Source organism: Tinamus guttatus, unplaced genomic scaffold, assembly GCF_059628265.1.
Source record: "Tinamus guttatus ecotype Peru unplaced genomic scaffold, ASM5962826v1 Tinamus_guttatus_pri_ptg000133l, whole genome shotgun sequence".
NCBI classification, from domain to species: Eukaryota; Metazoa; Chordata; class Aves; order Tinamiformes; family Tinamidae; genus Tinamus; species Tinamus guttatus.
The window spans coordinates 1,673,629-1,685,880 of NW_028288667.1; the positions used below are offsets into that span (position 1 = coordinate 1,673,629).

The 12,252-nt window shown below is 44.2% G+C and overlaps 1 protein-coding gene across 1 annotated transcript in view; it reads right to left on the bottom strand.

The window, feature by feature from the left end:
- NCKAP5 (NCK associated protein 5) overlaps window positions 1-12,252 on the bottom strand; it is a 322,734-nt gene that overhangs the window by 176,211 nt on the left and 134,271 nt on the right. Inside the window, exon 4 of the mRNA XM_088521803.1 lies at window positions 8,065-8,124. Within this exon, the coding sequence (XP_088377929.1) occupies window positions 8,065-8,124 (60 nt within the window). The remainder of the gene's footprint in view (window positions 1-8,064; window positions 8,125-12,252) is intronic.

A 12,252-nucleotide genomic window follows, 5' to 3' on the forward strand; every position in this document is an offset into this window, starting at 1 on the left:
ATGAGACAGAAGGAGGGAGGGAAAGAGACTCATGGTTGCTAACTCAAGCTCTATAAGGTTATAAAAGAGTAAGAGGGCAAAATTTCTGCGTTATGCTTTAATGTTTCTTTTAAGCCTTGAAGTTGTAGAGCAAGGTGACCGTGCCGTGCCAAGGCAGGCAGGAACCAAAGCACAACCACGTTAATGGCACAGGGAACATTCTCCAGCTCAAAGCCGGCTCAGCAGAGCTGCCATTAATTATCACATCTCCCTGCAAAGTGTTCAGTGGTCTGAAATAAGCCGGTGGTTTTTCCCCAGTTTCTGTTCTCTCTCTTTTATTAGCCTCTGGTAGACTAACTTCCTCATATATATATATATATATATTTATACGGGGTGTATGTATATATATATATCTCTATATACTGCTCAGGGGGACCTGGCCAAGACGACAGTACCTTGGCACACTGTCTTGTGCCACAGCTTCCATCTCGATGGGAGTCCGTCGTGCTTGAGCCCGCACAGAGGGCTGGTGCAGGGAAGAGTTTTACTCGACGACGTCGCATTGCTGGAGCGCGATGATCACCGTGGGGTCAGCACAGACCTGCCAGCACACGCACCAGCAGCACCACACTTGTTTAAGTTAATAAAACGAACAAACAGAAGACCAAAGAGCCCACGCTCCCTGGTTTGGACATGGATTAGCGGCGCACGCTTCGCAAGAAAAATAAAAATATACTAGAGCGGCATTTAAGTTCACCTTTAGATGACAGGGATGGCAAGGAAATTAAAGAGCGCAGTCTTCATCCTGCGGTGAAAACACTCTCCTGGATTCACTGCCTTGGTGAGACTGAGGCGAATTTGGGACAGGGGGCTGCTCTACCCTCTGCCTTGGCCCCGCGCTACAAAATAAATGAGCTCAAACCACAGCGAGGGCGGCTGCAACACGGCGCTCACAACCGTGAGGTAAGTTGAGACAAATATGGCAATAACGCAGGGAAGTTTCATTTGGTTAGACAGATATTGCAACCAGATTGGAACTGACAGACCTGAACTGACAAGACAACAGTTTTAATTTGGTCTTGCAGGAGGGCCTACATGATGCAAGAATGAGAACTGAAAATACCATCAAAGAGGTTTGTTTTTCTTAGAACAAACACCAACAAAATCTTAACAAGATAAACTAACCTGAACTTTCCGAGCCCACAGAACTAAAGTAATAAATACATGCTTTAGGTAGAAGCTAGGTTGCTGCTAAGTATTATAAAGCCCGCAGCAACACTTTAACTAGTGGCCACAAACAAAACAAAACAAAACAAAACAAAAAGATTTCTTTTAACTTTTGGCAATGCTAATTTCCCTAGATACTTCAAAAAAGCTGCAGCACCGAGTATATCACGGTAGTTTCACCACTGTTAGTCTGTAGATTTACCTGCCTAGTTCACCCCAAATTCAGCCTGTTGCTGCAGCCCCTCTAGCCGAGTCTCCCTTTGGACTCTCCGGCTGTGACCGCTCGGGCTGGGACCCCACCAAACCTGACCGCGAGTGCTCCCGCTCCGCAGACAGTCCGACGGCAGCTCTATTCAGGCCATTCCTGCAAAAATATTAATCCAGTGAGGGTTCAGCTTCCTGCAGTCAGCTCATCCCGTTGCCTGGAGGTGCTCTGGATTGCAGGGCTTAACCTTTTGATATTAAAATGCCTACCATTCGGTGTTATTAGTGCATGTGTGCATCACTCAGGCACGCAGGCATTGCCTTGGGCGGGATACAGCTGCTTCGAGTCATAAAGTGGGATTTGCTTCACATTGAAGTCAACTGCTGCTCTGGTATTAAACATACCCAATGGACATTAGGAGAGTGCATGCACCTCCTCTCTACTGCCTTGCCCGTCTCCAGCCTTTGTCATCTAATGGATAAATGGCAATTTCTACTTGCGGGCAATTTTGAGTATAGGGCCTACTTTCTACAGTGGCCTCCATTTTATTTCAGGCCTTATATAAATGTGTTTTAATATAGTTTTTTGTTATTATTATTGTGCTGGGAAACTTATATAATTCTATTTGATTCTTCAGGTTGACTGAATACTCCCAGAAACTTGTTGAAGAGAGAGACCATGCAGGTGAACTCCAGCAGCAGGGATACGATTCATTCCTGCTCCTCTGGATTTAGTAACAGTCTTCCTTTCCTTACAGTGGTGAGACCTGTAACAAATTTCTAGGCAAATGGAGCAAGAAAATACCCAAGCAAAGGACGGAGTACAACAGCAAGTACTAAGAGCCCCTCAAAGTTTAGGATACTCTGAAACACGGTGGTTAACATACTTCAGCTCCAAAGATTAAAAATCTAAATTCCAGTGAAGCAGACAGGGCTCCAATTTGTTCTCGATGTTGGAATTCCGTCACCGTTTCTGCACTTTAAACATCCTGCAGAATGCAGCTTTTTTTAACCGAGCTTTAGCCATGGGTCTTATTTTAAATGAATGTAGCTCCCTCTCCTGGTAGAATGCCACTAACTTCAGAAAGTCCACTAACATGGGGGGAATTGTCAAGAAGCTTTTTATTTTATTCCTCTAAGCACTCACAAAACTTCTACCACACCTTGAACGACAATGGAATAAAAGTAAATTGATTTTAGTAAGCATTTGCCTTATATCTGATTGAGGAATTTGGTGAATATGCCAGGTTCTCAGGCTAATACTCATTTTGAAAAGCAGAATAACTCTGAGCAGACATTACAAGGCTTTCAGCATTTCACTTACAAAAAAGTGAGCAAATGTGCTTATGATTTGCATTGTAAAATGACTGTTTAAAGGTCTTGAGTATTTTGCTTTAAATCATGACATCCTTAGATTCCCAGTCCTTAAAATAAGAAGCCAAGAAAATAGCTGCATAAAAGCAAATGTGAAGTAAATAAAAGAAAGAAGCATTTATGACACAAGACAAACCAAAATCTCAACCCTTTTCCTGCATTACAAATTTTAAACCCACGGAAGATAAAGCTGCACAGTTGTGAATGAGGACGTTTGGCCTAATGAGGTACGAACAATTAATGAAGTCCAGGAGCATTAAACTAGACTCATAAAGGATTTCAATAATCATTATTGATGGTAACTGCCGCTAATGCCACGGGCTCTCTGTGGTGGCCATATGATAAAGCTCCTGTGAGAAAGCTGTGTAAATACAGAGCTTCGCAGAGGAGAAGAACGGGGTCAGATCGCTGCTTTCCGCTTAGGATGTTTAATATTCCAAGAGACATTTTAAAGCAGCGACTTTGGCTCCCTGTCTGCTACTTTCTAATTAAAGCACAGATAGATGATTCCGCAGAGGCAAGGACACATAAGTTGGGAGAGATAATTTAGCCTAGCGTACCTCATCCTTAACACTTCATTTATTGCTAAATATCATCTGTTTCTGAGCGACCCCGGTGCTTCTGCACCAACAGCCTTGGCGGCTGCTCGAGGCGACTGCCGCGACTCACCAGGGCCCCGACAGCGAGAACGGCCGCGCGGGGCCCTCTGCAAGACCCAGAGCACGGGCAGCCTCGGAGATGCGAATGCAGCAGGAGAGGGGAGAAGGGAGGGAAAAAATGCAGCTTCTCTAGTTTCCTGCAAAGAAAGAAGGGGATTTGGCTTTCTATTTGCAGCTCCATTCCACTGGAGCTCATCACGCAAAGGTCTTCTACCGCTTCCCTCTCCTCACCACAAACCAGCACCTAAATTCAGCGCCTACATTTGAGTGGAGGAAAAAACATCTAAAATTACATTCAAAACACCCTGGAGTCTGAAGAAAGCAGAGAATACGGTCGGGCTTCCTAGTGACTTTAATAAGGTTTCCATCAAGGCCATTTCTGCACTTTCACACGTCTATCTCCATGTGAACGGCCCAGTTCAGGAGCACACAGTTATGAGAAGAGGGAGCAGAAGACAGAACTTTTCAAAGCTGATTGCGTTAGAGGCCCATTTTCAGTCTGGGAAAAAGCCTGGTTTGCATTTCAATCCCAGTGGCTTCGCACGAGGCTGTTACGTGCATCTAAAACCATTACGCTTAAGAAGGCTGTAACAAGCAAAGGTGACTCCGTTTCTAGGAAAAATGGCCCATCTTACTGGCAGTGTGATTTTTTTTCTGCCTTTCCTTTTTACCTTTCCCACTCTTTACTTAGAAACTTGCAGCCTCCACTATTTTATACCAAAAACTGTTTGTAAAGCAAGAATTGTGCTGATCGCATCAAAACCCATTAATATAACTTGTTTTTCCATTATTAGCACCATCTGAGCCTGTTGAAAGCCTTAACCAGGGCTTTAATTTTTCCACAGAGAGCTTTAAATTAATTAGTGGTTTACACGCTAACAAAGAATCTGATACATTCATAAATCAATCTAATGCAGAAGGATTACCAGAGGGTGGAAACCTATTCAGCGGGGACCTCACACTCAGTTAACATGGTGTGTTTTTAACAAAAGGGTGCAGGTGTGAAATAGATGGATACAGGGAGCCCCCGGTAATCACTTTGCATCACTTAAATCCACAGCAGGACACATGGCAAATCAGAGCCTAGGGCCCACCCTAAGTGAAACCCATGTAGGCATTAAAGGCAGCACCAGGGCACTTTAACCTCCGCAAGGGACCTGCCCGAGGGGTTTCATTTCTTTTGTGTAGGTTACAGGCCAGTGAACTAATGGAAAATAGAGTAGAATTAAAGTACCTGGATACAGAAGTACGAACTGATGAAAGAACTGTGGACACGCACACATGGAGGTATTGAATAAATGAGAACTTGAATATTTTTTTTCTTGGAAATTATTAATTTGATCCATGTTAATAAAACATAATGTAATTGTGTAGACTTTTGGCTTACTCTAGGTTTCTAATCTAGGTTTCACTTAACGTTATCTTGAAAACCCTGCTGTGTAAGAAGAATGGAAGCATTTTTCTCATTTTTCCTAATCAGGCGCCCTTCACCCCTAATGAAACTTCACAGAAAATGAGCACTTCTTCAGGCCCTGCTCTGTGTCCGAAAGATTGAAAGTCTGACTTAAAAGTTTTATAGATTTTTTTTTGATTAAATGAGTGCAAAACCCAAGGAGTTTGATGAGAAAAACTGTCTCCAGTTTTTACCATGTTCTGAAATAAACTCTTCACCTAGTTTGAAAGCTGTTAATTTTAATAATACAATCTCTGTCAACACAGACACCTTCAGTCTTCAGTCTTCATACGGTTCAATCAATCAGGACCATATGCCTATGAAGGCATCATTTGCTTTTCTTTTACAAAAACGTAAAATATCTCCACTGAGTCAGAAGCAGCATGACTAGGACAGCTGAACTCGCACATTACAGGGCCTCAGAGCTACAGGAGGAGCCACCCCACAGTGCAGGCTGATGCTGTTCATACTTTTCATAGCTGGTTGGTAAACCAGTTGTACACCTTGGTAATGAGGAACCGTCAACATTTACTAATAGTGGTTCATAAAATAAAGCAACCTCAGCAAGTCACCAACAATTCACAGCCTAAATTTATCCAGTTCTCCAATTTGAACAATTCCCTACTGTCACTCAATCCTATGTATGAGGTATCCCGTTTGCAAGAGTCACATGGAATAACCATTAGAGCTCATTCATGTAGAAGTGAATATGCATTAAAAAAAAATCTTAATCTCTTCTTTTATAGTACCTTCCAGTACCTATCTACTTTCAGTAATAAATCAGCCATGTAAAATGTGGCACTGGGACACACTAAAAAAAAAGAAGAAACCACACACTTCCTAGAGGGCTGATGCGGGACACACATTGCTGCCATATAGTGCACAGAAGGCTTTAAAAAACAGTCTCGTAAAAACGCATTTTATCATACTCGACACACGTTATTTCTACAGATATGCAAACCCATTTCTGAACAAAGATGTCACAGCCTAAGTAGTATCAACAACACTTGCTTAATAATTATTTTTCATTATTGTTTTAATGTACGAATAAGCCTCATTGCAGCAGTTCCTGTAATGGTGGGTGACCAGGAGTGCAGCAAGTCTTTCCTGCCTATAACTACAACGGGGCTGCACTCAAAAAGGCAACAGCCGGTTGAAAATTATGGTGAGAATTAACCAGCAACCCCCTGTGCAGGGCAGTACAGCTTAAACCACACGTTCTCCATGTGATTCCTGCGGGAGGGTAATCGTGAGAAGTAGCCACAACTTTCTCGCACTGTGATTAAATGGGTGCCAAATTGAAAGTAGGCAGGAGAGGCTAAAATCCAAATTAACCTTTTTTTAACTGTATTTTTTTTTAAATAAAAAACACTAGCACTGTATCCTGTGCTAATGATAAGTCATCCCGCAAATGTCTGCATGACTCCTTGCTTGCTTCTCCAGATGTGGGGCTGTAAATCCAGAGCAGGCATCTTCAGCTTTGTTCACTCCCTGCCAAGCCATCCTTACGGATGAAAACGTTCTCCAAGAGACCAAGCAAAGCACTAAAGGTGACATGTGCTTTCACCTGTGCTCTGCCCCAGAGAAGACACAAGCCCCCTGAAAACCTTCACATCCACAGGTGAAAACACACACTCTCACAACAAACCTTCAATCTATGCTTAAAACCTGGCTTCTCAGCCCAGGAACCTGAGGCAGATATCTGGGGTTTCCACTTTGGTCCTACTCTTTATAGCTACATGGCAGGTATTCTCATGGTTTTTCTCTTGAAAGCCATGCTATGGTATCAAAACTCTTGAGAACTTACCAAACAGAGGAAAAATGATTCCATGCAGTCCCTCGGGTCCAAAAAATACATATGCAAAAGGTTATTGAACAAAATAACTTTTAGCTACTTTAACTAAATAATCATTATCACTAAGGAATCATAATCACTAAGGAATCATTTTCACCAAACGTGCCATTTCTGAGAGAGTAAGATCTTTTAGTAGATCACTCGTTATTACTGCTTATCTCCCATTACGAATTATTTCAGCACAACAAACCACAAATTTATAGGATTTTTACCCAAGACATAGGTTCTCTGGAATCATGTATACCAAAGAGACTGCCAGGTTGAGAAGGATAATCAATATTGGATATTTCATAAAATCTGAAATTATCCCACTAAGTATATTTTACACTCAATATATGGCATTAGTTCTATGCCTTCAAGGGAAAGCTAGTTTAAAAAATTGAAGGAAACATTTCAAATATAGTAAACATCCTTCCCAGACTTTGAAAAAATATTTACCCTTAAAACTAAAAATGTAATTGCAAAACTAATGCCTGGCCTTGCTGTTTTCTTGCTCAGGCAAAATTCTCTTGGCAGTTGGTGGGAGTTTTACCTCGTTGCAGGACTACAGCTTGGCACGCTGAAGTTTGTGCCGTGGTCCCTGCAGAGCCCCTGCCCCGCACACACTGCGTCTCCACGTGCCCCATCTCCCCGATGCCTTCGGGCACGCAGCGAAACCCTCGCAGGGCCAAAGCAGAGCGGAGGGCAGCGGAGCGGGGTTGTCCCGGGGTACCCAGGGCTGGGGGCAAATCTGCAATCCCTGCCACAGCGGCTATTCCTAACACCAAGGGACTGGTTTTTAAGCTTTCCAAACTCGCCTGCTTGATCCCGCTGAATCCCAAGGCCCTTAAATGCAGGCAGGGCCCAACCAACCTCTCCCAGGCGGGAGGTGTCCGCAGGGTGAGTGTCCCTAGGAACGTCGCTGCGGAGCGATCGGGCGCTCTGCAAACGGGCAGCTGTGCTTAGCCCCAAAGTCGGCCCTTTCAATTTTCGCCCCCCAGCCTAATCTCATGAATTGGTACATGAAAAATGGAGATTTTTCATTTTTCTTTTTTTTTTGCAAGAGCACTGCATGATTTTCAGTATTATCAGGGTGACTTTTTTCTTAAGCCTTCACATTTCCGTTCTTCCACTTTTCCACGGTTGAAAGATGTATTGGGAGATGGAGTTTACTGTATTTGCAGGTGGAATTGCCCTCCCGCACCCACGGCCTTGCTCACAGCCCCCGTGCCAGCAGGCGCCGCGGGCAGGGAACGGCAACGCGCTGCTCCCCGCGGCAGCCTCTCCCGGAGGGAAGCTCCCCGGGGCCGAGGGACGCGACGGGGGCTTCTTACCATGGCTCCTTGCCGCTCGCTGTGCGCGACCTCCCGCTGCAGCCGCGCCACGGACAGCTTCTCCCTGCGGAGAGAAAAGCGCGTGAGGAGCCGCTCGCCTCCGCCCGGCCCGGGCCCGCGCGGCGCGCCGGGACCTGCGTCTCTGCAGCGTCTCGCAGGCCTTTTATCATTTCATCTGGGGGTGGTGGGACAAACCCGGGCCTGGATAAACCCAGGGTCTCTCACCCGCATTGCTCCAGCCCAAAATGTCTCCTGGTTCTGGCCATGGGGGAAACCGCCCCGCGTTAGCTACTGCCCAAGGCCCTCACCACCCTCTGCACAGCACCAACGCCGGCCAGCTGAGAGGTTTCCATAGGCAGATCCATAAAAATGTGCTTTAAAGAAACTAATCTATTTGTCATTTTGTAGCTACTGAACTATAAGAGTTTTTTTGTTTTTTTTTTTTAAATCAACCTGTTTTTTTTTTTATACCCCTTCATACCACACAGCAACTAGTTTGCTTAAGTAAGGGTCTGGTGGTTGCAACAGCCACTCTCCTGAAAAGCTGTGAGCAATGTATGGAAAATACAGGTGTAGTGGGTGTGGAAGAGGAAAGAGGCAGTTAATGCACGGGCTGGGCCGGGGCAGCACACGCACCACAGGGAGGGCAAACAGGCAAGTCCTGGGCCCAGCCTGGGCACAGGGAGCCTGGGCACAGGGCCGGCGAGGCAGAGCAAGAGGGGAATTTGCCCTTGCGGCTGAGCAGGACGGAGAACAAAGAGCTCAGAGGATACCTGAAGCAACCATCCATCCATTCAAAGTGGATTTGAGAAAAAACACAGGCATTTTTTCCACGCTTTTTTTCTTTAAGAATACCACCTACTTTTAAAAGAAAAGTGATCTGCAGAAGGGTCAGAAAAATTCACGAGTACACAATAAAACACGAACTTTGCAGATGAACAAATTATTGGTAAGAAGGATCTGAGCCACCTGAGTGTCTTGTAGCACTTACCTAGGATATGACACCATAGTAACTGCAGCAGAGGTTTCAATTCAAGTGTAACATGTGCAACGGCTCAAGCCTTTGGGGACAAGGCACCGGGCAGGCAGTGACCCTAACGGGCCAGGGGTTACCCTAACAAACCTTCCTGAAAACTGGGGGGCAAAATAAAACCAAGAGACCCACAGCTTATGGCTGGGCATTGCAACCCTAAAGCCTTGAAAATGCACAGGGAACATTGTCAGACTTCTGTAGTTCTGCTGCGGTAAAGAACAGGATTGCCCAAGCCACAGAAAAATCCCAATGCTGCTGAGCCTTGGTGAGGTGAAGGCCCCTGGGACACCCAGCACCTCTTCTGTAACAATTCCTGCCATCAATTAGCTCACTTCCACTCATCAAAAACCCCTAAATGATATATCCTATACTTTATTTCTGCTCGTGCAATAAACGCAGCCTTTAATCCCATGAACCCAACTCCCAGGCACTACTTCTGCCAGGGAAGACATATCTATTAGTACTGTCCTAATTACTACAGGAAGCGATAGCGCTTGTGTCATTTGGCCATAACTCAGCACATACTTTGGGTCATTAAAGCAGCTCGCTCTCTCCTCCTCTCTCCATTTAAGCAGAAAGCTCAGTGTTTCGGGTGAGTTTTCCTAGCAGCCACCTGCTTCCGTATCCTAGAGGGTGGCTGGAGCATCCAGTTTTTGGAGATGCCGAGGACAGGACGCTGGGGCTTCAAGACTTGGCTCTGCCGCTCCACAAGGGTCATCCTCATGTCTCTTAATCGGTCACATCCTCCGGGGTACAGGCAAAAAACACTGCACCGCCTGGCCAATGTTGTGAGAATAAAAGCTGTTTTTGCTTTGCAGAGGGCCAAGCAATGCTGGGAAACCTTGCACAGAGGTGTACATTCCTGGCCAGAGAGCTCTGCGCTACAGCGATCGCTCTGCACTTCAGCAGCACGGGAAGAAAGAATGAGACTAAGAAGCATTTCCTAGCAGGAGATGCTAGGAAGCAGGAGAACAGGGATGCAGACGGGCTCTTCAGCCCAACTCCGACACTCTGCTTCCCTCAAACATCAGGAGCTAAGGGCAAAACCCACGGGAGTCAGGGAACAAAATCAAGGCTTTGAGCAAAGCCACCCAGGACGATTTCCGCAGAATTATTTTTAATTCAGAGATTCAACTTCACTAAAATGTAAACACTTCACAGTAGACCTAAGTTTTACTTAGGTACCAGGTAATCAGGGTACCAAAAGCCCAAAATAAAGCATACCAAGAGAGGACTTCTGTCAAAGAACCCGCACTCTGTAAATTAAAAAAAAAGTTTAGTTTTAGACTGGAGCAGAAACTCCCTTCCCCACAGAACTCTAGATATCAAGGAACTCACCCCCCAAAACATCAGGCCTACTGGAAGAAGTTACCAGAGTATTTCTGTCTTACTGAGATGCAACTGCAAACCTTGGAGGCAGGACGCTCTTGCCCTCACTTCTGAAAAATTATTGTCCCTTTCTCCATTTAGCTGGAACAATTTCCATTTATTTGGGCGTTACTGTCAGATGAATACCAGGTCTAACTAATATTCTGATTTGTGAATGTATACTATGGCGAAAGCACTGAATATTGGTGAAACCCAAATACAATACAGGCAAAACCCTGCTGGAAGGTCACTTCAACTTGAACTCAAGATCCTCTTTTGGGCATCTGAGATATTACTGAAAATTGAGAAATGGCATTAGCACAACATTAACACGCTTTGATTCAAATATCCCAAAACTCAGTCTATAAAATGCACATACAGCACCCTTGCTCAGGTACTATTACAGACAAATTACAAAATTGTTTAATCCTATTTTAAGGATTTAGTTCATGTGCTGGAAATAGCCAGTTGCGTTTTCGCACCGCTTCGCTGCCCTGATATATTTTAGTGGAAAAACCTACTGTACCCTTTGAGGGGGGGTGATGACTTTTTAATTGCAAAACAAATGCCTAAAGATATTTTGTGAGAGCAGATGCCAGGGAGAGAAAAAAAAATGACACAAGCCACTCCTCCTTACACTTCCTGCAAGCAATCTGCATATATATATGCAGATATATATTTATTCCTTCTATAGGAGGGAAAATGGACTGCTATTCTCTCTCTGTTTATCCCTAGTATGGAATTAGTTAGCATTTCTGGAATTCTGTAACTTTTATGAAACTAAATTCCATTCAAGCTCCATCAGTGAAGAGGTCTCTTCCTAGCAAAACAATCTTTTCCTCATTCTGAGCAAGAATACTAGATGAGATCCCAAAAGAATTTAACATTTTTTCCTTACGAAACAGGGTAAAAATAGGCACTCTGGTACTGCCTTGCAAGTATTTATAACCTTCCTGGTAGTAGGAACAGAACTATTTTTCAATAGTATAAAGCAAAAAAGAAACTGGATTATCATGTATGAGAAAAACCTTTTAGGAGGGGATTCAGAAAAGCCATCTGTTGCAACAGTGTTCTAAAAATAAGTTAACTTGGAGGCAAACAAATTCTGTGCTCCCATTTCTGAGAGATCCCGGTGCATTTTCTCTCTCCCTCCGTCGTTCTGCAAACGGAGGAACGTGCACGTAGGGCCAGCCCTGAGCAGATGGTTACCTTCATTTAAGTAGGACACATGGTAGGGGCTCAGGGTGCCTCTGGACCAAATTAATCCTGCAGATAATTCCATCGAATTTCATTTGTGGGGCATTTGGCCCACTGCCCTCAGGAAGCCATTTCCCACTACCTCTGTATAAATATATGCCAATGTAATCAGTGAGAAATGTGGTCAAAATCCCGTTAGGAGCCAAGAGCATTTAACACCCATTTGCAATGTTGGAAGCTTTCTTAAAAGGTAGACGACAAGAGAGAACAAGGACCTTCGTGCCCAAGTGTGACTAAATAAACCTATTCGCTATTCCCCACCATCTCAGGCAGTTACGATTAAGACACAACCCTCAGCAACTATTCTTAGCCCGGATTTTTCTTTAAACACGGTGTTACAATTGGATAAGCACTTTCACTATGACTGAGCTGTAAAAATAATAAGCTTTTAGCTGCTTTAGCCTTTCAGATGTTTCAAATGCAAAGAACATTTGACATGCAGCTTCAAAGTTAATCTTGTTTTTTTAATCTTTGCTTTTAAATGGGAAAAAAATCAGTAGCATTACTTTGTTGCTGTACGGTTGCATTTA